Here is a 25952-nt window from a genome sequence, read left to right on the forward strand (position 1 = left end):
CAATATGCACACAACTACTAATACAGCCTTTATATTTTGTGGTTCATAGTACAATACAGCTTCTTTGACTGTTAAAAATATATTTATTTAAAATGAGTATGGCTATTTACATTTGCCATTACATTACAGCACATTGCTTACCATTTCATACATAGATACATGACTTCATTATTTAACAGTAAGAGAGTGACAACCTCAAAGCCATGGTGCATTACATTTTCCTGAAGCTGAAAATTCACTTACCTCACTCATTGTGCAATGACAGGTGCAATATCTTTTTGCTGTGGTCGGTAGGCTATAGATCGACTTTTCAAGAAAGAAATCTTGGTGGAAGGAATCTGAGTTGGAAAATCACCTTTACAAAGTTTCTCTTTGTTTCTGATAAAGAAGATAAGAGGATCAAATAGGAACGGATAAAATATCCATCCTCTTACTCTTGAAACGCCCCCTTGCGTTCTCTCTCTCTCTCTCTCTGAAACTCACGCACTATGTGTGTATGTGTGTGTATGAGAGAAGAGGGAATGTAAATATTTCACGCTTTTATATCAAATAATAATCTATAATATTACGATGACGGCGAAGCTCAGCTAAGGTTTATGATGGAGATAAGTTCACAAACTCGATGATGAGTCTAAATATAATATAAACATTATTATTGCTGTTATTATTATAATTATTATGCTCTTGGCACGTTTATTTAACGCATTCTTTTACTTCTACGGGGAATTAAGAGTGCTTTCCGTGCACCGTTGGCAAAAGTCTTCTTTAAAGTGTCACGGCGTTTAAATGTTTGTATTTTGATCTAGACACACTTCCGGAAAATGAACGTCTTGCCGGAAAGACAATGCAAAAAAAAAAACGTAGTACGAAGCAGATGAGTCAAAACATAAACACAACTGCAGGCACGGACACAAACGGGACTTTATTTTCCGGATTCGTTGACATGCCGGTCGATCCGGAGATTCCTGATGTATTGTAATTCTGTTCGCAGATTTTCGCTACGAGGTGCCTGAACTGCAGGAATCTGCGCAGAGGATTAGAAGTGCGGAGTCGGGCCTACTAAAGGTAGTAGCGTTTTTTGAGCTGATGGTGTTTACATGTCATCTTGATACGATTCATGCCAATATACAAACATATTTGGACAAACCGTGTCATGATATGAATGCTGGGCGATATTACGCTTCGCACAAATGTGCGTTTTTGCCTAAAAATTGTGGTTTTGCTCATCTTTGTTATCTACTTCTTTATCAGCTAGGTTAGCTGGCTAGCATATCTAATTAGCTACCTTGCCAAACTGAGGTTGCTGGTAAGCTATCCAGTAGCAATTCTATTTTTGAAGGGGGGGGGGGGGGATGATATTACAACATACAGTGCTACGATTCGTTAGACTACTAAATCAGTTGTACGTAATTTTTGTGGAAAATTATCTTTTTATGTAGATACTTAAATTAATAAATTGGCACGGTAGAACTTACTGACCTCTACTACACATGTTAAAACTAGGGGTTTGTTAGTTTGTTCCACTACGGCTTGTAACAAATGTTGTTTATTCGGGTCTACGCGGCTTGCCAAATCAGCGCAACCTGCAACGGTTTCTTTTACGTTTAACTGGGCATTAACGTATTGAAATCCTGATTTAAGCAAGTTTCACGCTGCGCTTTTAACTAGTTAGGTTAACGTTCTTCTAAAACAGCAGGTCACACGTGTCCAAACGTGTGTTATATCACTTCATCTATAACCTAACGTGCAACTGTTTTCCTCAAACTGCATTGAAGTACATTTAACTGTCGAGTAACTTGAAGTACAAGTCTGGATGTTACAGGCTATTACTGAAGTCGTCATGGGAATAGACACACAATGTGCGTATGATAATTATTGTGCACTACATTTTACATCTTCACTTCTGCTTTTGACTTCAGGCTCTTTTCATCAGTCACTCAGAGCAGTGACGCAGCATGGCTGACAGTAACTCCAGTGTAGATCCAAACGGTGAGGAGCAATATACTGTCTCTATAGTTTGCAGTCACAGATACATGCTTATGTTATGTTTTATGCCACACTAACATTAAAAAAATATTTCGGTTTAATGATTTGCAAGTGTTATCACTAGGTGGTGCTGATGGTAGAGATGGTAGAGATCTAGAGGGCAGAGTCGGAGAAGGAGATGCTACCTCCGCCACAGATGGTCAGACTGGTCAAAATGCAGGTACATGCTCATGAAATACTACCAGACACTTGGGGAATTTGGTCCATGTGGATTTAAAAATAGATTTAAACATGCTGCATTCCATAGATTACATTTTAGGCTCTTGAGGTGTGTTTACACTGGGTTGTCAGTGTTATGGAAAGTGTTTCTGTGAACAGAACTTGGACATGTGTAAAACTGCTTTGGAACAACAGCAACAAGTGCTATAAAAATGTTAACCTTTACTTTGAACTAGGGATGCACCGAAATGAAAATTCCTAGCCGAAACCGAAAACCGAAAATGAGGAAACCAAGGCCGAAAGCCGAAAACCGAAACACCGAAATACATTATGCCAATTAATAGTAACATTGGATTTATGGCTAACCTCACTAAAATCAAGGCATTGCTATTCAAAGAATAAATCAACTACAAAATTTGATTTGAAAATATTTATTTAGCACTGACATTACAGTAATGCATATTATAAAATAAAATTAGTGGTGGGCCGTTAACGGCGATACCGCTGACAACGGCCGACCACTAATTAAATTAAACTCGCTTGCAGACCGTTTTTATCTGAGAGGATAAATATATGTATTTTATACGAGTTAAATTTAATTATAACTGACTGGCCTGAAAGATAAATATAAATTCTCTCATAAAAACGTGACGTGAGTTGCAACAATATTAAACAGCTCAGGTAAACACACTTCTGAGAAATGTCGTCTGCTCGGCAAAACATAACGGGGCTCAATGTGCTCTATTAGCCTACGAAATCCCTACGACAGAGAACGGCTGATCGTCTAAGGCAACGAGTTCCATAATTTTTGGTGTAATGTCCTTTGCCTCGGCGCCATCACTGGAAAAATTTTGCTAGCTTTATCCAAATAAGCGCGTGCAGGTGGCGATTTTTGCTTGCGTCATCACAGCACATTGTTTCGGCCATGTTGTTTCGGTGATGAAAGTATTTCGGCCGAAAACCGAAAATGCAAATTTAAGCCATTTCGGCCGAAAATTTTCGGTGGCCGAATTTTCGGTGCATCCCTACTTTGAACAGCACAGTTGCAGTGTGGATCTAAGTGTGAGTTTGTGTTTACTTCTGTAGATTTGATCGCATCCTCTGAGGCAGGAGACAGGGAGCAGGATAAACCCATGAACGAGACGGAGCAGCCAGAGTCTCCACCAGTAGGAGAGGAGGAGGACACGGACAGCATGGACGGCAGTGGCCTCTACTCTTTCACTGAAGAGGGCGAGGGGGACACCCGCAAAGAGAGGGCGAAAGAAGAAGCCAGGAGGGCAGCTAGGAAGCGGAATCGGCCAAGCAGAGGAACCTCACGCCACTCCTCCAGCTCTGACGAAGATGAAGACAATGAGCTGGAGGAGGAAGAGGAGGAGGAGGAAGACGAGCAGGCCATGGAGGCTTGGCTGGGTGCAGAGCTGCGAGAGCTGGATGGCCCCAGGTGGAGGGCGGTGCCGTCCCTGCGCGCACGGGAGATCGGGCAGAACTCTGCGCGGTTCGTGCACAGGGTGTGCGGCTCGAGGGGGCTGGTGCAGCGGCTGGAGCTGCAGGGACGGCTGGAACGCCACACCGGCTGCGTGAACACGCTCCACTTCAACCCCTCGGGCACCCGCCTGGCCTCGGGCAGCGATGACCTGCGCGTAGTCATCTGGGACTGGGCCCGTCGGCGAGCCGAGCTGGAGTTTGACAGCGGCCACAAGAGCAACGTGTTCCAGGTGAAGTTGTCCGGCGTTTTGTTTCTGGTGGCTGATCGATCTCACGAGGCATCCTTTGGCACTTTCTCTCTCGTTACGCTCACCCGTGCATGGAAACGCGGGATAAGATTGTGTTCCCTTGTCTCATGAATTTGTTTTAATAGACCACAATGTTCAAGATGGTGATATTGTCCTAAAATCCACTGCTGTTTCGATTTCAGGCAAAGTTCCTGCCGCACAGTGGGGACTCCAACTTGGCCATGTGTGCACAGGACGGGCAGATCCGGATAGCTGAGCTGTCAGCCACACAGCGCTGCAAGAACACCAAGCGTGTGGCCCAGCACAAGGGCGCAGCACACAAAGTACGACAAAGGGGGCTTGCGCCAGCATCTTTACTTTCCATTAATATGTTTTGTTTGTGTGTTGGCCATGTAAGGCAATAAATTTACTTTCTTTTGGAAAATGGAGTAAACGATTACGTGTTTCAGTCAATCAAATGAACTGAAAGAATGAGATTCATACGATTGAGAATGTCCAGTATTTAAAAGTGTGTGTGTGTGTGTGTGTGTGTGTGTGTGTGTGTGTGTGTGTGTAGCTGGCATTGGAGCCCGACTCCCCTTGCTCCTTTCTCTCAGCTGGAGAGGACGCCGTTGTGTACGGCATTGACCTGCGCCTTGACCGGCCTGCCAAGTGAGTCGCATAGCCTATGCCAAAAGGGCACAGGATCAAGGGGCCATAGGCTGTCTCAAAGCAGAGGCAGAGATTACACACACATTCTGTGTAGTAGGACGGGATAGAGGATGCTTCAAATCCTAGTCTGTTGGCTTATTCAGAAGAGTTCCCCAACAGCACATTCAAAAGCCAGTCTTAAGGACACAAAGTATGGGGCCTTATGCATGCTGCAGACAGCCCCGCTGGAGTCTGTAACAGGGCAGTGTTTATAAAACGCAAGGCAGCTGCAGTTCATAGCTGCTCAGTAGGAAAAGGGCAGTGAGTTATAGCAGCTACTTGGATACTCTTTGCTGGAAGCAGAGGTTGGCTTGTGGGATCCAGGCCACTGTTGAATACAGTGCAGTTCAGTACTCAGTATAGGTGTTGTTGGGTTCCAGGCATCCAGGCATTATGCAAGTATGGCTTGCATTTATAGCAGCAGGTTAAAATGTAAATGCAGCCTTTGTGTTAACTTTGCTGCAGTGGACTGAGCTGGACCTCATTCTTTTCTAGCTGTTCACTGGCTGTTTATGTATATATGCTGCTGGCCAGAACTTGCTATACCTCCACTAACACCGGGAATAATAGATACCCAGTCACAACCACCTCAACCTTTTGTGTAAACATAAATAAACAAATAGGCCCTTAGCTAACTGTTCAGCTAATCGTCAACACTGTCTAAATGAGACATTCCTGATTCACTCTTCTTCACATCAGCTTCCATCCAGCTGATGTTATTGACCTATTTCAGTTTCTGACACGTTTTTATGGGGTAAGCAGATTTCTAAAGTGCTTACATTAGGCTTGTCTACAGGCTGGAAGTTGTGGGTGGTTCTGTTTATTATCGAATGGCAGGCAGTTCTTACTGACATAATTCTCATTACATGTCAGTGCTTCAATCTTTGTAAGGCTGCTTGGTGACGACTTCTCTTGTGAAATGCACAGTATATATGAATTAGATAGATTTCAATTTATGTATACCTGGAGAATGATCACTTCATAGCATGGAGATCATGGGAGTCATCACCTAGAGTGTTGGCACCTTATTGTACCTTATTGTGGTTTGCTCAAAGCAGGGTACCCGCGGGTCCTTAAAAAGTCTTAAAATGTCTTAAATTTAGTTTTCCATATTCAAGGCCTAAAAATGTCTTAAAATGTCTGGAATTTTATGAGGGGAGGCATTAAATTATTATAAGTGTGTGTTGTTCAGTTGTTCTGGCGCGATGTGAACTTTGCCGAATCTAGCGCTAGGACCATGCAGAAAATAACCGCTCCAGGGTCCTAGTGCTAGATTCCTAGCGCTGGAGTATACGGCCTCAACAACGTCAACAATTTTCGTTCGCCAACACCCCCCCCCCCACCCCCCCCGGTCAACAATCCCCCCCCCCCCCCCCGTCAACGATGTGGAACACACCTGCATCCCCAGTAATAGTATTCTTTTTTCTGGTGAGAGGTATTAAAAAGGTCTTAAAAGTCATTGAATTTGAGATTTAAAAATGTGCAGATACCCTGGCCCAAAGTATATTTTCACTTCAAAACAATATAACATTCAGAGGTTTTAGCCAACTGTTCAGAAGTCTTAGACATTAATAAACCTACCATTTTTAAATCTGGTCCTGGGTTCCCTGTGCATACTTTCTGAGAATGATTGCATGTCTGCATGAGTTGCTGATTTAAGGAACGAGAATCATTATCTTGTCTTTCTGAATTTCAGCAAGCTTGTGGTGGTGAAAGAAGGAGAGAAGAAGGTGGGGTTGTATACCATCTTCGTGAATCCAGCCAACACGCATCACTTTGCTGTTGGAGGAAGGGATCAGTATATCAGGTGATGCAGGCATGTTTGTCTGACCGTGAGAAATGATTTTTGTTATTCTCTCAACATGAAGTCTCACTGTGTTCTGTGTGTTTCTTAGGATTTATGACCAGAGAAAGATAAGTGAGAATGATAATGGTGTACTGAAGAAGTTCTGTCCTTTCAACCTGGTGTCCAGTGAGTCCAAGACTAATATCACTTGCTTGGTGTACAGTCATGATGGTTCAGGTAACCCTTACATTTTTCACTCACTTAACACGTCAAAACGTACATATAAGTGATTTTCTTAAAACTTATTTATTATTCATTTAAAATACCGTATTTTCTCGACTATAGAGCGCACCTCAATATAAGCCGCACCTACAAAGTAAAAAAAAAAAAAAAGAGGAAAATGTTGTATAAGCCGCACTGGGCTAAAAGCCGCATATATCTACTGAACTGAATGCATTTAACTGAACTGATCAGTTTCTCCGGTACCTGTAGCATTTCATGTGCGACAGATTTGGCTTTCAGACGGTCTTGTGCCGAATTCCAACTCCCCTCATTTATCCGTGCATAAAGATGCTACAAATTAAATTGTCGATTTACATTTCGATGCATAAATAAGAGCTAGACTTTAATAATCCATCACAGCAAACGGCACGGCATTATCTATGCCCAAAGCTACACTGGCTCAAGGGTATTAATCATTTTAAATAAAAAACACACTGGCTATACCAAAGTTCACCTCTGACTACATATGACTTAGCAGTATTATGTCTAAATATCTAGTTAGGACAAAACTAGAGTGCTCAATGAACAATGTTACAATCACTGTAACTCCCAAATATCATCTGTAGCATCTTTATGCGTGTGCAAACGAGGGGAGTCAGAATTTGGCACAACACATGTTGGTTTGAAAAAAATTCTCCGTCATGCCTGATGCTTGCATGTGCTAAATGAAAATGAGCACGTTCTTTGATTTACAACTTTGACCTACCACCTGATTAACCTGACGGGTGAAGAAAAATGACAGAAAAGCCGCACCTCATTATAAGCTATAAAAAAGTAGTGGCTTATAGTCTGGAAAATACGGTACTTATTTTACCTTATGTGAAGTCAAATCCATTCGAATTTCTGAGTAATTCCCACCTTTACGTCATTTCTTCTTAAGAACTGCTGGCAAGTTATAACGATGAGGACATTTACCTGTTCAACGCCAACCATAGTGATGGAGCTGACTATTATCGGAGATACAAGGGTCACCGTAATAATGCCACAGGTACACCACCCACACCAGCCTGAGGTCACAAGTACACCATCCAGGCAAGGCAAACGACACAGCTATCCAGTTCAGCCATACAGCACCGATGAACTGTATTCTCCAAGCACAAGGGTACACCTCACCCTCCAACCCAGTGAGATGTAAGAGCTCCTTCACTCTGGGCAGTTTTTTGTGTCTTCCCTGGTGTTTTCTCCCCAAGTTCATTAAGAGATTACCACGTGCGTAATGGAAACACCCATGTGTGCTGGAGCAGGGTAACACAAATATGTTCGTTGCCTGACATCCACCAGTGTGGGATTTAGGAACCCTGGGTTAGGACCTTCTCTCTCTTCTCCTCTCCCTCTCTGTCTGTGCGTGTGTGTTTCCCGGTGCTACAGTGAAGGGCGTCAACTTCTACGGGCCCTGCAGTGAATTTGTGGTGAGCGGAAGTGACTGTGGACACATCTACCTGTGGGACAAGCACTCTGCCCGTGTGGTGCAGTTCATGGAGGGCGACAGAGGAGGAGTGGTACGGATGGTCTCCTGGGGGAAGAGTCAGATGAAGCAGCCCCTCCACCAGGAGTGTGCTTCGCCGGTTTTGTTTGCATCGTCCTTCAGAACATGTCTGTCCCATCTATTCACTTTAGGTGAACTGCCTGGAGCCTCATCCTCATCTGCCTGGCATGGCCACCAGCGGCCTGGATCATGATGTGAAGCTTTGGGCCCCCACTGCCGAGAACCCAACCAACCTGAAAGGCCTCAAAGAGGTACAAATTTGCCTCTTTTCTCGTGCCTCTACAAGTCTTGAGATTGCTCTACTCAGGAGAAAGCGCAGAATATGAAATTGCACACAGACACTTCCTTGCATTAGGCCGTAATGCAGGGGTAGCCAACCCATCAGAGACCAAGAGCCACTTTTTTTACTGTGTTACCGCAAAGAGCCACAACATATATGGGCACGCTTGAATATCACCAGGGTTGCCAAGATCACTTGGAGTGAGATGGGGGGGGGTGGCGATTATAAATTATGTAAATTGTTAGCGGGGGGGGGGGGGGTGTAAAATGGACACAAATTAAGTATTAAGTAAAAAACAAGCACAAACTTTGATATAAACATAAGGCGTGATATGCTTCAGGACCAGAGGTGGAAAGAGTACTGAACAATTGTAATTAAGTAAAAGTATCATTACTTTGCCTAAAATCTACTCAGAGTAAAAGTAAAATTACCCATCTCAAAATTTACTCGAGTAAAAGTACAAAATTACTTCATTTAAAATGTAATTTGAGTAAAAGTTACTTCGTTACTTTCAGTTATTTAATGCATGGATGAATCATGGACCAAATTCAGCACAAGTTGTTTTAATCAATTTCAAAGCGTATTTAAGTGCACATCCACACTTGCTAAAAGATCAGCTGGGCTCAGGAACATACTTCCTCACAGCCTGCACCATAAAGTGCAAACAATTTTCAGTCCTATTGTCCAACGGACAACACTATGATAAGAATAAAGAAATTTAAATTACAAATTATTCAAAAAACAAAATGCACACAAAATTAAGTGCCCACAAAATGCCACAAATCAAACTAAAATGCAACAGGATTCCACTATTCACAATAAAATGCCCACAGGTTGCCACAACTCAAAATAAAATATAAAATGACCACAGGATCCCACATCACAAAATAAAACAAAATGCGCACAGGATTCCACTATTTAAAACGCTCACAGGATCCAACTATTCAAAATACAGTGCCCACAGGATTCCACTTTTTACAATGAAATGTCCACAGGATCCCACAGAACCTGATAGATAGAAGATTTAAAGATAGAACAATCTCATCCTTTTGAGAAAAAAGTGCACCAGATTACAACCTGATTATGAGCCGATGGAAAGGGCGCGCGCAAGGCAAGGCCACGCAATTGGCCTTCAGTTCTGGGACTCAGAAGTGTAAATTTCTGACCGCATTTAATTTTTCACCATCAATATTTTTTTACTCAGTAATGTGAGGGCGTTCAAATGTAGTGAAGTAAAAGTACTTGGGTCAAAATGTACTCAAGTAAAAGTAAAAATTACACATTTCAAAAACTACTCAGAAAATTACAAATTACTCATAAAAAGTACTCAATTACAGTAATGTGAGTAAATGTAATTAGTTACTTTCCACCCCTGTTCAGGACTTTGTCACGTTTGGAGCACACTACGTGCTCTGTTATGTACGCAACTGTTGTTTCTAAGTAAAAAGTGGATAAACTCTGTTATCAACACTCTTTACAACGTCACTGACCTGCGCTCACCTTTAAGAAGAAGAGAACAGACAGCGGCAATAGTTTTGAAGCCTCCCTCAGTCGTGTGCGGTGCCTTTGCTGCACCTGTGTGGTTTATTCCAAACGTGTGACAGAAGACCGCATCTCACCAACGAGACTAAAAGCAGTGCCACTTCATGCCGCTAGTTTCCCGTTTTCCACTACGCCGGTTTTAAAAGTATTAGCGGCTCGCTAGGCTTGTAAACAAACCGCGCACCACGAAGATGTAGCAGTGTGTTGCCCTCAGAGTTGATGAGGTAACCGGGCCACGACACAGAACGTTAGTGTAGGTGAGAGCGTGGACCGGCTGGGGAGCCGCATGAAACCAGGCAAAGAGCCGCAGGTTGGCCACTCCTGCCCTAATGCTTAGGGGGTCGTTTATCCGTCATCGCATTGGTGCGCCCACTGGTGGGGGTCTTTTGCTTTGCTTTTGCTCCTCAATGCAACACTGTGATGTCTACACAGGTAATGAAAAAGAACAAGCGGGAACGTGATGAGGACAGTGTTCGCCATGGCGACCAGTATGACACCCAGCTTCTCTGGTTCCTGATGAGACACATGAGGAACCGCAGACCTCTGAGAGTAAGTGGTAGTTCATATCACATATGCACAATTTACAAAATGTTAAGGGTATGAGATGGGGATGAGCAGAGCAACCATATTGAGGAACTGTGGGTGGTCATGATGGAGGTGGTTTTCAGTAGATGACTGGAGTCTTGTGTGGTCTATGGGCAGATTGTGTTCTTTTCCATTCACAGTGAATAGTTTTCCACACAACACTCCTTAACAGTACTCATAAAATCTTAGGGATATTTGGCTTTCAGGTGAGATCACAGGATGAACCTAAAATGCCCTCTAACCTTTACAGGTGAAATTAATATGACCTTCACTGAACTTTTGAATGCACATGCCCAACTGTTTCAGTACTTTTCGCATAACTTGCTGTTCTCTAACAAGGTGCTTCACAAAATTCACAACAGGTTTTTGATCCATGAATCAACCAATAAATGTACTGGTTCAAGTTGAATTCGTATTTAAACAGTCCTCCTCCTCATGCTGTTCACATTTTGGCATCAAGAGACCAAGACGATACCTAACAATTGATCAACAGTACCTCGCCATTGTGAGGCTTCAAACAGGATCTTCTCAGACGGAAGTGGCTACTGAGCTGAGTGTCGCAGAGTGTCAGATTACGACAGAGATACAGAGACAGTCAAAGAAAGGCGTATAAGTGGAGGTCATTTGACCACATCCCACACCCATGACCACTTCATTGTGAATGTTGCCCTGCGGAACCGGGTGATGCATGGCACACCTCTAGGCACATTTAAGGGAAGTGAGAGGCACCCAGGTGTCATGTTAGGCCATTCCAAGCTATTTACATCAGAGTGGTCTGCGTGCTAGATGGCCTGAAAGGGTACCTGACCACACCACCAGGCACAGGCGTCATTGTCTTGCGTGGGCCAGGGAGCATTTATGCTGGACAAGGAACCAGTGGGCCTCAGTTCTGTTCATTGATGAAAGTCTGTTCACACTGAGCAGAAATGATGGCCGCTGATGATGATGGAGATGTCAAGGAGAGTGCTATGCATCAGCCACTGTTGTCACCAGAACTGCCCTACTGGAATAACATTATTAATCCAGTCATTGTGCCTCTGCATGAACTCACAGACCTACTTTTATCTTCATGGACAACGCTGCTCCAGCTCATTGAGGTGGCATCATTAGGTAATACGTGCTGGAGACTGGGGTACATCAAATGAAGTGGTTTGCATTTTCTCAAGACCTGAACCCCATAGAAAACCTATGGGATCAACTAAGTCACCATGTAGAGCAGGGGTGTCAAACATATGGCTGGCCAGAACCGGCCCGCCAAGGGTTCAGTCCAGCCCGCGGAATAAACCTGCATTATTAAAGAAGAAACTCCATTTTATTTTAAATCGGCAGTTTCTATATTGGCATGTTTTAGTCAGTTGTATCTCTTTACCCGCATTTTCTGTTGACCCTGGCACCCTCTTAAGTGAAATGTCTTTGTCAAAAAAGAGAAAAGTGGACACAGAGTGTCTGATTTTTCAAGAAAAATTGAAAGTTTCAAAATTGCTTCCCAGATGTGGAAAATATCACTGTGATCAGTTTTATGCATAATGCTCATAAAATGTCAGTGTTGAAATTGCACATGCTTTTCTTACAAAGTAAAAGTAGAAAGTTGTTCATAATATATTTATTAAAAGGACAATTCATTTCATATAAAGATTTTTATAATTTACTTATTTGCACTAATACTAATTTACTTCTTTGCACTAAGAAAAAATGTGGACTTATTGTTAGTTCAGTGTAATTTTGGAATGAGTTTACTGGTCTGGTCCCCTTAAGATCTGATTAAGTTGTATGCGGCCCCCAGACCAAAATGAGTTTGACACCCCCAGTGTAGAGGCCTGTAACTCAATGACCTGAGGGCTGTCCTTCAAGAAGATTGGGGTGCCAAGCCTCAGCAATAATAAGTCAACTTGTGAACAGCATGAGCATGTTGTTGTCGAGCTGTAACTAGGGCACATGACAAGTTATTGAGACATTGGCATTTATGTTGGGTATACCACTGATGTTTGCTTTTGTTTCAATAAATTAATTGAGATAAGGAATTCACTATTGCATGCTTCTACGTAAATGCACTACTTTCATGATCTATCACTGTAGCATGAACTTTTTACATTTTCCATACATTACACCCCCCAAAAGCCAAATATCCCTAACTTTTTGTGAGTCATGTGTATTGCTTGGTCTTGTAGTTCTAGGTGTCCTCCTGCTTGAAATATCATTGTGCAGCTCCACTTTCTGGAAAAGATGTCCACAGTCCTGCCAAACCACACAAGCAATTTGGGCTACATTATGCATCATAGGATCCTCTAAGTGGCTTGTTTAGAGAAGATTTGTGACTGTGACAGGGGTTATTAAAGAGTGGCAGGTGTAAATGTTCCTTAGGACCTGTGGGCTGTAGTAGGGTATCCTTCCTGATATCGCACTGGTGTCTCCTGTCTGCCACAGAGTCGGCGTGGAGAAGCTGGAGAGGCAGACACAGATGAATCCTGGAGCTCCCCTGAGTCCACTGATGATGAAGATGGAGGTCCTGACCATGTCCAATGCATGTCCTCCTGAGCCACACACACACACCCACACACACACCCCCATTGCCATATATTTATGCGCATACATATTGGTAACACACTGGTTCACACTGACAATAAGAAGCCAGCAACAACCCCACATATGGCTTTATAAGTATCCACACAAAGTGAGGGAGAGGGGAACAGGCTGTATTGAACACTCAAATTTGGCTTTGTACATCACATAAATGTGGCACCTGCGGGGAAAACACTATAGAATTGATATTTTTGATATGATTTCATATATTTTCTGATAAATACATGCGTGTGCTCGCACCCACAAAGTACTTGGATCTTGACAACCTGCACCGTAACAAACCACAGCCCGCATTCCTACTTGCACGGCTTCATGTATTTCACATTGGAGCAGGATGTTTTAGAAACTTCACCTCAACTGTTTGCTGTCAACTATCAGCAAACAAATTCAATTACAGTGTTGTACTACAGTAGCGAAAACGGCTTCGTTTTCAGGTGCGGATGACGACAAGATTACGACGACTTTTGTTCTGCTCTGCTCTTTTGTCTTTTGGACCGTGGCGTCTCTCTGCTTTGCGTGATTGAGTAACCTTGGACAATGTGCACTCTCCAATGCTTTGGAGAGCAGGTTTGTGATGATGACTGTGGTGACGGTGAGTGTCCCACATTCTCGAAACCAGCATTGCCCTTCTTTAGGCTCTTCAATCTAATCATCCCTCTGAACTGCTTCTGCTGCCACCTAGTGGACGGGGAGCAGACTAGAAGAAAGCAATGGAGCATCATGGGCAATGAGCTAATCATGTGGGCCAGGAAATGGGCCTCGTCTCCCATCTCTCTCTTGCCCTCTCTTTTTTTTCTTCTGGCAGCCAAGGCCAAAAAACTGGACATTTGCTTACCGTCAGGGCTCCACTCCTTGATATGACTGCAGCCTTGGGTGGGATGGAACGGACTTGGAGGGTCTGGTTCCCAAGCTCCAGTATGTCTGTGCTGCCCCTGTTCTCCTCTCCCAGGCTGCTAAGAGCACTTTAATCAGGGTTCTGCTAATGTTCAGTCTCCTTGACAAGTGTGAGCTTGGGGACATGCAATACTACTGATTTAGCTTGTTGAATTTGCAGGTTGCTACTATATTGCACACAGGTGGACAGTGTATAGTTATTGCAGAAAGCATCTTTAAGCAACCTTCTAAGAATTAAACAAATTTCTGCTTTAGCACCTAAGGCCCATGCATTTCTTAAGTTGCAGGTTGTCCCCCCCCAATATAGATTTTCTGTGGGTCAAGAACCAGACAGATGGATTGGTTCTTTTTCATTTGCATGCGTTCTAAAGAGCCACTCATTTCACAGTGTGGGACTGTGCCCGATGGGACCGCATTTGCAGGGTGAATGAGGAGAGTTAATTGCCCTTTTCCTCCTCCTTTTCATGAGGGGAATTAAGTCCAGTTTTTTTCTCTTTTTGTATGAGAAAAATAAGTTAAATTACTTTGTATGTATATACAAATATATAAATATATATTACAAATTAACTGTAAAGAAATCATCTTCAGTCATTATTCTTTGGAAAGATGTCAGAATTGGTATTGATGCAGATTTATATTGTATAAGAAACACTTTTAAGCGTTAGTGGAAACAAATTGGGATACAGTTCTTGTTTTTTAAATGGCATCCCTTATAGTCGCTGAAAACATCAGCTTTACTTTCAAATTTAAATCCAAGTTGGAATTAAATTAATTTCACTTATTTTCCTACAGCTCTGTTAAAAATGTCCAATATACAACCCACTGGCATATTCTTTCTATTTGTATTTTTCAGGTTCCTTTATAGGTTTGATCCCACTGTTGCCTAATATTGTGTTATCAGTTAAGTTGCAAACATGTACAACTTGTGCAGTAAAGAAAAGAAAAGGCTGTTGTGTGTTCATTTTATGTAACTTCTACATCGCTTAAGCTTCAACATAACTAGTGTTAGCTGAGTTTTCTTGATACTTTTGACTGATAGATTACGTTTTATATCGCGATTATTAATTTATTCCAACCAAATATAGTCTCACTCCAAAAATCACATGTTAATTTGCTAACGTCTTCATTTCTGATTAAATTAGTTTTGCTAAAAATCAGTTTAATGATTGGCGGCCGTGCAGTTTGCATATTTAATCTGGCTAAATTACAGAAAATATAAATTATTTACAACAATTAACGCATTATTCAAATGTAAATTTCAGTGTTTATATTAAAACTCCGGGCAACCCCTTGGCGTTGAACGCTATATCATGTACCCCTTCGCCATTTCACAATTATGCCATGAAGCGAGTGAAGTAACCGACAAAGAAACATGTTGACAAACAAAATAAAAGTGTTTCGGAGTAAGATATATGAGAACAAAGTGCTCAAATTCTGCTGTGCTTCGAAAAGAAAGCTAAGTGGAGAAATTACCCATATACAAAAAAAATAATTTTTAATGACAGGATACCTACACCACCGGGTTTGATAGTATTTCCACTAAAGTGATTTCTAAGTGACGTTTCCCTTTAAATGATAAATGATTTTCATCAATGCATTGTGCGTTTTTAATTAATGGATGATTTGTGGATTTGTTTTAGTCATAGTGACTTTTATTTTGGAGAAATGTTCTTGGGTCATTCTCCGTTGTCCGCTCATTTTGACTGGTTTTGCAGAGAGACCAAGGCTGCTGCACACAGCCAGCCAATGGTAAATGTCTTGATCCTTCCACAATACGCATTTTAACTTTGAACTTTCGGTGAGTATTTTTATACAAGCTTTTTTTATTTTTGTTTTTAATTTTTTCAACGTGTTTATCTTCTGTGAGTGTTTTTTCCTTGCATTTTTGTGGAGAATTGTAAAAGCGTCGTAAGTAGACTAGGCAGTAGGAATGTCTTTGTTCTAGACAGGTGTTTTTTTCGTTGATATTTTTGGAATTATATCAAAAGTTGTATATTTGCCATGAAGTAGACCATATTTTGAGGACACTTTGCAGGTTTTGGGAGGTTTTTGGAATTGGAGTCAACAACCGGTTTTGTGCGTTTGATATCCGTGCCACTAAAATCGTCTGAATTAGCTAGCTAGCTTGCTAGTTGGCGCAAGCCACAGCCAACCTGTTTTGGATTTTATGTTTGATGTTTTGCAAGGAGAAATAGATTTTTTTTCCAAATAAGATTTTCTTTTTGTCTGGATACTATGGACTGAAACACTGTTGCATTTTTAAACGATGAAAATAATCTGAAATGGAATTACAGATACAAGGCCGCCATTTTGCCCAAGTTATGGATAGCTAACTAGCTCAGCAATCAACAAGCAGCCAGGTTAATCGCCTGGGTACCGTTAATTAGGTCCATTTTTGTCATTTCGCCATTATTTTCGTGTCCATGTCTTAATATTGATACGTTGTATAATACTGAGCAATTGTACGAAAGTTAGGGTTCCTAAGATGAATTAAACTGGTTTGAAGTATAATGTGAACGTTGTCAAATGCTTGTGATTGAGTATTTCTCCAGTCTGTCTTCACTTACAAGTAATATTACTCGGGTCAGGGCGAATCATTCAATGACTTGGATCTGAAGGTGTGTTTGTTCTGTAGTATTGTCTACAAAATGCATGTTTCACCTAAGCTAGCTATAGCTAACAATCGCCACACTGGAATAATGTCTAATCAACAACGTGAATACATGAATAAGCAGAAATTATAATAATCTATTAACCCGTAAACAGTATAGCACGACTAAACATTAACGATATAGTTAACGAACAAAATCTAGCCTAACCTGTGCTTCGCACATGAACATAGAGTCTTGTTTATGGCAGTTAAGTATCTCGCACTTTATGAATTGAGACACGTTTGGGTTGGTAACAATGTCAAGAATGAAATTTTATGATCTGTGAAACCGGGGCAAGCTATGTACATGCTCGTCTTCACGAGGAATGAGTGGCCTAAAAATGTCATTTTTACATGTAATCTTTAGCAATATTGTTCTAATTTAATTGGTATGGAAGATAAATGGCGCTCGCATATTAATACAAATAGATTTAAGAACTAACCTTGTGTAGTTGTAATGGGGTGTGTTTTTGTCGCCTTAGTGTAAGTCTTGGGGGCCGAGTGCAGGTCTCTGAGAGTGTGCTGCTGGGAATTGTAGTTTTGGCTGAAAGTACTCAAGACCCCTGCCTGCATACACTGGCCCCATCCCTCAGTGACAAAGAACAGACGACTACCCTGCACAGAAGCCATGGAGTGAGTGATGGTTACTAACACTCCCCCATCCCTTTAAACTGCCATGTACAACCCCTTATATTTGCCCTGATAAAATGTTGGACCCATTCACTGCAGGTGTTTTTATTGGTCTTTTCCCCCCTCTTGGCTATGGCAAATGGTCTTATATACACACATACATCACAGAGCTACCAGCGCGTACACAAACATACAAACTTGTGCATCTCAGCCACCCGTACAGCTTGCTCATTTCATATATGTTGAGAAGTGGTGTGTGGAATTATGGGCAGTTCTAAAATAAATTTAATTGCAACATTATGGTATTTATGAGCAGGCTGCTTTGAGTTTATGCACATTTTTAGGGCTTATAATGACTATTATGTCCATAATTTCTTAAAGATGTAGACTGACCCACTCCTCCTTGGAGGAAGCTTAATGTTTTTCCATGCATTGTAATACTGTGAATCTGCAACCGTTGCACCAAAAAACAAAAATTAGTTGAGGACGGAATTTTCTTTGAATTTTGGGTCTGCAATCCTGGCATATCGATAAATTGATCAAAATATGCATTGCTAGGTGCAGTTCACCTGTAAATGTACAAATACTAAGACATTCCTAGGATTTCTTGGAACATTAAATCTGGTCCAAACATTCAAAATATTGTCATGCTGTTGTCATTAAAGCAGCTTTTCTGCCGTCCAATGACCGATTGGGTGGGAGTTATTTTACACCCCCCCCCCCCCCCCCCCTTTTTCATTCTGATAGAATTCACTATTCAATAGTATTTGAATGACTGAGTTGAGAAATATGACAGCAGTAGTATTTGAATTGTGATTAGACTTTAATAATGGTGCTTAATTTATGCAACATCCTGGGAAAGTCTGGGAAAGTTGTACTTTTCAGGTGGATTAATGCTGTGGTAATGCTAGGCTCATGTGACCCCTTCAGAAATTACCCATGTGCGTTCTCTCTTGCTCCCCCTCCCTCGTGTGGTGCCCAGTCGCTCCCCGAGTGCCAGCCTCGCCATGGCCAGCAACGTGACCAACAAGACGGACCCACGCTCGCTCAACTCGCGCGTCTTCATCGGCAATCTCAACACCATGCTGGTGACCAAGGCCGACGTGGAGGCCATTTTCACCAAGTACGGCAAAATCGTGGGCTGCTCAGTGCACAAGGGCTACGCCTTCGTGCAGTACTCGAATGAGAGGAATGCTCGCGCTGCCGTGGCTGGCGAGGACGGCCGCATGATCGTGGGACAGGTGCTAGGTAAGATTGTGCGTCCCTTGGGCCCGCCCCCCACTAACACAGCAGCCCGTTCCTGTGTTGATGGCAATAATTAATATATTCCGAATTAATCAATCAGTAATTAATCTACTGCTGTCATATTTCTCAACTCATTCAGGCCCAGATGCTTCCACATGCTCTTACGTACTGTGTTAGAAACTCGGACAGAAAAAAGCTGTTGAACTGTAAAATGAGCCCTGAGGTTTGGTTTGAGAACTGGTTTAGAACTATGGCTTTCAATTAGAATATTGGTTTTATTATGGTTGAATAGTGTGGCAAATTTCTAATGAGTGACTCGAGCAGCTTCGTGTTTGGCACTGATGCTTGAATTGCATGTCAAACAAGTTGATTGGAGCATGTAATATGAAATCGAACGAGTCCTAATTAGGCACTGAAAGATATTTTTATCAACACTGTTATTGTTTGTTTTTTTTTTTTGTTTTTTTTTTCCTCTCTCAGACATTAACTTGGCAGGTGAACCCAAACCTCATAGGTCGAAGACGGCAAAGCGCCCAGCAGGCGACATGTATAGGTAGGCAGCTCTCTTCAATTAAACCCCCCTCCCTTTGCTTTTTCTTTGCCTCGCTCTCTCACTCTCCTGCCAGTTTTTATTTGCTGATTCTTCGTTGACCCTCTACCTTGCAGCAGTTCCACCTTTGAGCTTGACTACGACTTCCAGCGCGACTACTATGACAGGTAAGACCTCGCACCCTTCGCGTGCGCCTCCTCGTCTGGCCAACACTCACAGCCGTTCCCCCATCTCTGCAGGATGTATGCATACCCATCACGCGTGCCCCCGCCCCCTCCGCCGCCCCTCTCGCGGGCCGTCATCCCGTCCAAGCGTGCGCGGGTGAGCCTGAGTGGAGGGGGAAGCCGCCGCACCAAGTCCAGCTTCTCCTCCTCGTCCTCCAAAGGCAGTCAGCGCTCGTCGTCAAGGGCCAGTCAGTGTTCCTCCAGATTACTGAGACATCCATACTGTCGTATACGTTCAGTATATTGATTTGTATTGATCTGAAGATATAATCTACGGTACATTTGCCGTTAGTTCTTTGCAGTGGAAGATGAATTGCTGTTTGTCTTTCAGTCAAAGCGGATGATCTCCAGACCATCAAGAGGGAGTTGGCTCAGATCAAGCACAAGGTGGACTACCTGCTTGAAAGTCTAGACCGCATGGAAAAGGATCACACTAAGAAATCAGGTACAAATCAGGTCTCCTCCAGACCAGGTGTTCCTGGCTTTGTTAGGGATTTGTATTACAGTAAGCGTTTCAAAGAATATTGCAGGTATTCTCATTTCTTTTAAAACCATGACCAACTGAAATTTAGATCATTATAGGAGATAGAAAAATCTGTGGTGTGAGTGTCAACTCAACCTTTTAAAAATTCTCAAAAACACTTTGTATATTTTGAAGATGTGGTGTCCATGTCGTAGTTGCTCTACTCCTAAATCCCACATCTCAGACCACAGGTTGTCTTCCTGTATGGACTGTGTTTAGCTGCTGAATTGGATGAGTTGTTCTAGCAAGGAAACAGCTGAACTGAGGTTGAGAACCAGTCATCTGGGTAGTAACTCTACAACGATACCCATCTCTTGGTAAGGGCAGTTAGCAGCGAAAAGCTGAGATGCGGATTCCTTCTTACTGTGTGTGTGTGTGTGTGTGTGTGTGTGTGTGTGTGTGTGTGTGTCAGAAGTAAAGGTGGTGAAGGCAGACGTGGGTGAGGCGTCCTCTCAGCAGCACTCCAGCCTCAAGAAGGAGCGAGAAAGGGAGGAACAAGAGATAAATGACTCTGAAGAGGATGGCGATCTCTTGGAAGAGGAGGAGGTGATGGTGATTGCTCCATTAGCACAGAATGCTTAGACGACACGCTGCACATATGGCGTCTTGTAAGGCTTGAGGTGTGCGTGTGAAGGACCAAAGACGAGGGCATGGCATGAGGTTGAGGTTGAATGTGAGGCATGTCCAAATTGTGTATTAAATTCACCTTAAATTTATGCCCGTTATGAGTACATTATGTAAGATACTGTAGGCCTTGTTGTGAGGCAGTCAGATCTGAACTTTGACAGAGAAACACAACACAGAATGTAGGAACATTCAGCAAAGATTTATTGACAATTGAGACTAAGGTTAACCTGTATCAAAGGGATGGTGTGGAGAGAGGGTGAGGAATACATAAATTGCTCATGATGCAATGCATACAGCCCCATCTGTGAAACATGGCGGTGTGGGCGTTTATGGGCTGATGGAAAATGCTTGCATCCTTAAGTTGCCTTTTATAGAAGCAGCTAATAGCAGCGGCAGAACAATCACTTTGAAACTGCACAAAAGTGGCTTAACTTCACAGATCTGTCAAATTGTGTACAAACCATTGTTGGATACAGCAGCAGAAAGGTGAGCCCATCTACACTGACAGGGTGTCCCAACTCCACTCAAGAAGTTCCTGCTCAGTCCCAAAAGACTCAACTCCTCACCAACTTTCCAGAAAACTGCCAAACTGTCAAAAACTGCCAAACTGTGCTGCGCTGTGGCCCTCTTGAGCTGGGGTTGGCAAGCCCTCCATTGGTATTAAGGATAACGGGAGACCCCCCCCCCCCCCCCCTTTCTTCGTTGCTTTTGGGTGCCTGAAATGAGGGACTCTAGAAAAAAGCATTTACATTCCTGTGTAGTTCTGGAGTACAGAGTACACTAAAGATTTTGGTCCGGCCTATTTATGTATCGCTGGTTAGTATTGTAAATGTAGTTGGCTGAGAGGACCATGCTTGAGTTGTGCAGCTGATTACATCATTGTTTTGGTTTTTAAATACTCTTTTCCCACCTTTCTTTCTCAGGTGAAGAGCCATGGAGGAGAGAATGAGGAAGAGGAAGGGGAAGAGGAGGAAGAGGGCGAGCATGAGGAAGGGGAAGATGATGGAGACAGCGTCAATGGGGATGATCCATAGACTTTTAGCGCACAAACCTTCCCCGGCACACATGTGAACACAAATATCCAGAGCAAGATGGTCCTTCTTATGAAGTCAGAAACCTTTTAAAACGGATTTCCAGATTTCTCCTCTAGTACCTTCATTACATAAAGAATGTAGATAATTGTACACTTGTGCATACACACGCATCATTTCTGAAGGTCAGTCTAATTTTACAGAAATACCGTCATCTACTGAGGCTACATTTCTTTTTCTCCTTAACAAATAAACTCTTTATACTTTTCTCATTACTCAGAAACATTTTAGAGACTTTGTTTTTAGACGTGTTCTTTCATGTTATTTTTTCTTTATTTCTCCGATGCAGTTTTCAATTGTTCCCACCAGAGGGCAGTGGGCTGTAGGTGTGTGGGTGGATGTGTAATACTGTTCTCAATGGCAACAGGTAGTTTTGACTCCCTCAGTGCAATGGAGAATACTGTATTTCCAGTGAGCAAATGCTTTGAGTAACTTTTGGAAAGTTTTAACTGCAGTAAAGCTCAGTACTGACTCCGTGGGGTGTGGGGAAGGGGTGAAGGTGTCAACCCAAGCCCCCATCTCTCTTCTTCCTGGTAACAATGTGTGTTAATATTTACATGTTTTTTTATCTGGTTCAGGTAAATTCTGCATATAAATTTCAATAAATGCTAAAAGTAGTGGTGATGTCTCTTGAGTTTACCAAAACATTGTGTTCCTTCTGTCCTTCGGGTAAAACGTAAAAAAGCGGAAGTGGTTGAAGTGCAGATGGTAGCATTCAATAAACATTTTTTCAGTTCTGGAATAATAAGTATTTCTTTCATTAATTTGTACATTTTCTAAATGTAGAAAAATAATTGATTTGCAGTGGTGGAAGAACGGAAGGGAAGACAAAATGATGGATGACCAAAAACGTTCTTCCATCTAAAACCACTGATGATAACTTATAAAACTTGGTGTTTTAAAAGGTTTCTCTTTTAACCCTTTGCCTGTTTAATATCCCAGCTGCGATGGGGTGGACGCAGGTGGAAAAACAGAGTTGTGTATGAGCTCCAACACACTTTTCCTTTAAGCTTGCTTAAATCAAGGTCTTGGTTACTCCATTGTGTTTGGGGTGGGCTAATTCTCAGATGGAAGTGATTAGCATGTTTAGCAGGTATATCTAAAACGGAAGTACTAGAGGAGGACCAACTGTCCTGAGGGTTTTTTGAGATGATTCATTCTACCCAAATCATTTTCACACACCTGGGTGAATGCATGAATAGGCTGATTGAAAGCATCAGTATTTCAGATTATCAGACAACTACAACTGAAGGCCTCATGCTTTGCACCTTTATATACAGAAGGCTAACTAAACTTTAGGCTATTTAAAAGTTGGCAATGTGTCTTAACGCCTTCGTGCAGTAAGTCTCGAATGAAAGCCTGTTCCATAACCAAGAGGATTTATAGGAGATGGCTGGCTCTAATACTAATTCTAAGAAGCCCTGAATTTTGTGAGCACAAAAGGCAGTGTGTAATTTATGTAGTAATTTCATTCAGATACTACGAGGACAGACCATATATCAACAAAATAACAATTGCAGCAGACTCGGGTTTTTGATCTATAAAATTTGATACCATTTCCCATTCTATTCTTCTCCATAAATTATCAGCCAATACAACTCTGCATTGGTTCACGTCATATCTTTCTGACCACAATCAGTTCATTCAATTAAAGACATTTACATCCCAGCCATCTTCCCTCACTTTCGGTGTTCCTCAAGGTTCGGTCCTTGATCCTATTCTTTTCATCATTTACCTGCTTCCTCTAGGTCATATCTTTCATAAGTATAATATCCAGTTTCATTGTTATGAGGACGACACCCAGCTCTACTTTTCGAGCAAACCTACTTCTACTCTTCCTCCCTCTGTGATTGCTCACAGGAAGGCAACTCTTGGTTTTCCTCCAATTTTCTCAAACTTAACAGAAATAAAACAGAGGCTCTCCTCATTGGTTCCAAATCAGTTCTTGCAAAAGTTTTTCCATTCCCATTCACAACACCTTCATTCACCCTCCCCTCAGGTAAAGAGTCTGGGTGTTGTCCTCGTGTTGTACTTCTATTTTCATCATATTAACCATCTCAGTCCTTCTCTCACTCCTGACAATACTGCCATTTTGGTTAATTCCCTGGTCACATCACGTCTAGATTATTGTAGTTCTATTCTGATTGGTCTCCCCAGAAGTCCCTTCATAAGTTACAACTGGTTCAAAATGCTGCTGCCCGTATTATTTCTAGAACCTCATCTACTTATCACATTACCCCATATTATCTGTAGAACCCCATCTATTTAGCACATTACCCCTGTAATGTTTTCACAGTCTAACTGTGATATAAATTATTTACTGATAGCATCAATATGCTGCACTATGAGATAAACACAACCGGACACATTTGTTAGGTTTAGTTCTACTCCAACATGTGTGTTATTTTATTCGCCGTGTTCCAACACATCATTCATCTGTGTTATAGCATTGCCTACAGGTGATGTGGAGGATTAACAGTAATAACACCAATACATCACATTACCCCCAAATTATCTCTAGAACCCCATTTATTTACCACATTACTCCCGTAGTATCTCTAGAACCCATCTATTTACCACATTACCCCCATATTATCTCTACACTGTAATAAAACCTTTTTTAAACAGATATTTACTGTAAATAAATACAGTATTTTTCTGTATTTTTCATAATAAGAGAATATACCTGTAAAATACAGGAAAATGACTTTTTAAAAGAAAACTCCTTTAAATATACAGTCAAAGTCTGTAAATTTAAATTACAAGAATTTCTTGTTTTATAACAGGATTGTATATTTTTTTAAGGGTCTTGAGTTTTAATTTAGTAGTTATCAGTGTAAAAATGCAGTTTTCAGTGTAAAAACACAGAACAATGCCTTTTGTAACTTCACAGTAATTTTCCATTTTCAAACAGTAAATTCATGGCATATTAAAATTCCATGTTATCAAAGAAATTATATTTAACCAAAAACAGCAGCCTAACATCTACATTTGACCAAAGCTGGAATTATAGTGAATTAAGATTTGAAGTAAAATATTATGTTACATTTCCCATTTCCAATTCTCTAAATATACATTAATAACTCTGCTACCAAACCAGCTGTAAATTGAATCACATACACTAAGTACTGAACAACAGCCTTTTATTTGAAATGACATTTAAAGCAACAAGTTTAGAACGCAATACTGCTCCACTCTGCTCAAGCAAGAGAGAGAGAGAGAGAGAGAGAGAGAGAGAGAGAGAGAGAGAGAGAGAGAGAGAGAGAAACACGTTTCAAGTACTTAGTGCTACGAACGTTTCGGGAAACCCACACCAGATCAGCAAACAGTTCTATGTGGTGATTGGACAGAATCGTGGGTGCCTGGTCTGTTCAGCCAATGAATGCCGAGAATCACTAGTTTTTGCGGCGAGACCGACAGAAGCACAGAAGCACCAGTTCACGCCAAGTGTCAGTGTTCAATATCAACTGAAGGTACGTCTTAGTTTTATTTTTATTCAAAAATCGCTGCTTTTCCGGGAGTGTTTAATTATTTTATTATACCACAGTTAGTTCCGACCCTACAATGTGATTGGCTGAGAGGCGATCTAGGAGTGCCAATATTACATGTTATAGCACTGTAAACGAAGCTCTCCATGTATTACTCCGCCACATACAGGTAACCTAGCAACGAAGCGGCGTTTACAAGCCAAACAGCGCAACTACAAACAAGTATCAAAAGTATCAAAATGAATTACACGGATTTAATTGAATCTATTGGCTTCGAAACCATTTGTTTCGATCTGAAACTGGAGGATGACGTTATAAATGACCAGCCTGATTCCTCCAATGAGCCTCCAAGGTTTGTCATGCTTACAAATAATGATTTGGATGAGCTGGAAATGCAGAAAAACGAAATTAATACCGGTAAACAAACGTCCTGGGCTCTTAACGTATTTACATCCTGGTTAAAGAGCAACAACACTGCAGTCGATTTTAGTATTATCAACAAAAATGAAATGAATCAGCTTTTACGACGTTTTTATGGATCCGTCAGAAACGTGAAGGGAGAGTTATATGGCATCAGCAGCTTCGTTGGTTTAGAGCTGGACTGAACATATACCTGAACGAATCAGCCGTGGATGGTCAATAATTGTACTTTATTTTTAATAAATACAACTTTATCAACAGTTGTTTTTGTGTATATTTACCTTTATAATATTTATTGGGTAAGGCTGTTCCAGTGTTGTGTAAGTTTAGCAGCGAGCCATTGAATGGAACTATTTTAACTGGCGGAGTGTTTTTAACCAAACAGGTCGTATTTTCTCGTCCTCTTTTACTCAAAATCTTTCAATAAACAGCGATAATGGA

The 25952-nt window shown here is 41.7% G+C and overlaps 2 protein-coding genes across 5 annotated transcripts; both read left to right on the plus strand.

Moving 5' to 3' along the window:
* Window positions 1–685: 685 nt before the first annotated feature.
* dcaf8 (DDB1 and CUL4 associated factor 8) lies at window positions 686–15011 on the plus strand. 2 transcript variants are annotated; one of them, XM_076973466.1, is made up of 13 exons: window positions 686–1065; window positions 1920–1989; window positions 2099–2206; window positions 3292–3920; window positions 4121–4261; window positions 4495–4589; window positions 6325–6435; window positions 6524–6651; window positions 7577–7684; window positions 8065–8195; window positions 8314–8433; window positions 10437–10553; window positions 13014–15011. In XM_076973466.1, the coding sequence occupies exons 2-13, from the start codon at window positions 1956–1958 to the stop codon at window positions 13122–13124; spliced, it is 1833 nt and encodes a 610-aa protein (XP_076829581.1). In that variant the 5' UTR covers window positions 686–1065; window positions 1920–1955; the 3' UTR covers window positions 13125–15011. The 2 variants fall into 2 exon arrangements, with proteins under 2 accessions (XP_076829581.1, XP_076829582.1); XM_076973467.1 differs by having other exon boundaries at window positions 692–1065; window positions 2111–2206.
* Window positions 15012–15710: 699 nt separating this feature from the next.
* On the plus strand, window positions 15711–22231 carry LOC143475586 (heterogeneous nuclear ribonucleoprotein C). 3 transcript variants are annotated; one of them, XM_076973468.1, is made up of 9 exons: window positions 15711–15861; window positions 17196–17346; window positions 18326–18591; window positions 19069–19141; window positions 19255–19305; window positions 19378–19550; window positions 19694–19807; window positions 20298–20431; window positions 21436–22231. In XM_076973468.1, the coding sequence occupies exons 2-9, from the start codon at window positions 17342–17344 to the stop codon at window positions 21544–21546; spliced, it is 927 nt and encodes a 308-aa protein (XP_076829583.1). In that variant the 5' UTR covers window positions 15711–15861; window positions 17196–17341; the 3' UTR covers window positions 21547–22231. The 3 variants fall into 3 exon arrangements, with proteins under 3 accessions (XP_076829583.1, XP_076829585.1, XP_076829584.1); XM_076973470.1 differs by having other exon boundaries at window positions 20301–20431; XM_076973469.1 differs by lacking the exon at window positions 15711–15861 and adding an exon at window positions 15898–16681.
* Window positions 22232–25952: the final 3721 nt, after the last annotated feature.

Source organism: Brachyhypopomus gauderio, chromosome 14 (genome assembly GCF_052324685.1).
Source record: "Brachyhypopomus gauderio isolate BG-103 chromosome 14, BGAUD_0.2, whole genome shotgun sequence".
NCBI lineage: Eukaryota > Metazoa > Chordata > Actinopteri > Gymnotiformes > Hypopomidae > Brachyhypopomus > Brachyhypopomus gauderio.

Excerpts from the sequence above, each read along its gene's own strand:
- LOC143475586 (XM_076973468.1), top strand. Across the intron at positions 18,592-19,068 it reads GATCGTGGGACAGGTGCTAG|ACATTAACTTGGCAGGTGAA; the intron begins GTAAGATTGTGC and ends TTCCTCTCTCAG. Across the intron at positions 19,551-19,693 it reads GCGCTCGTCGTCAAGGGCCA|TCAAAGCGGATGATCTCCAG; the intron begins GTCAGTGTTCCT and ends TTTGTCTTTCAG.
- dcaf8 (XM_076973466.1), top strand. The coding sequence starts at position 1,956 with ATGGCTGACAGTAACTCCAGTGTAGATCCAAACG. Across the intron at positions 6,652-7,576 it reads GTACAGTCATGATGGTTCAG|AACTGCTGGCAAGTTATAAC; the intron begins GTAACCCTTACA and ends TTTCTTCTTAAG. Across the intron at positions 8,434-10,436 it reads ACCTGAAAGGCCTCAAAGAG|GTAATGAAAAAGAACAAGCG; the intron begins GTACAAATTTGC and ends ATGTCTACACAG.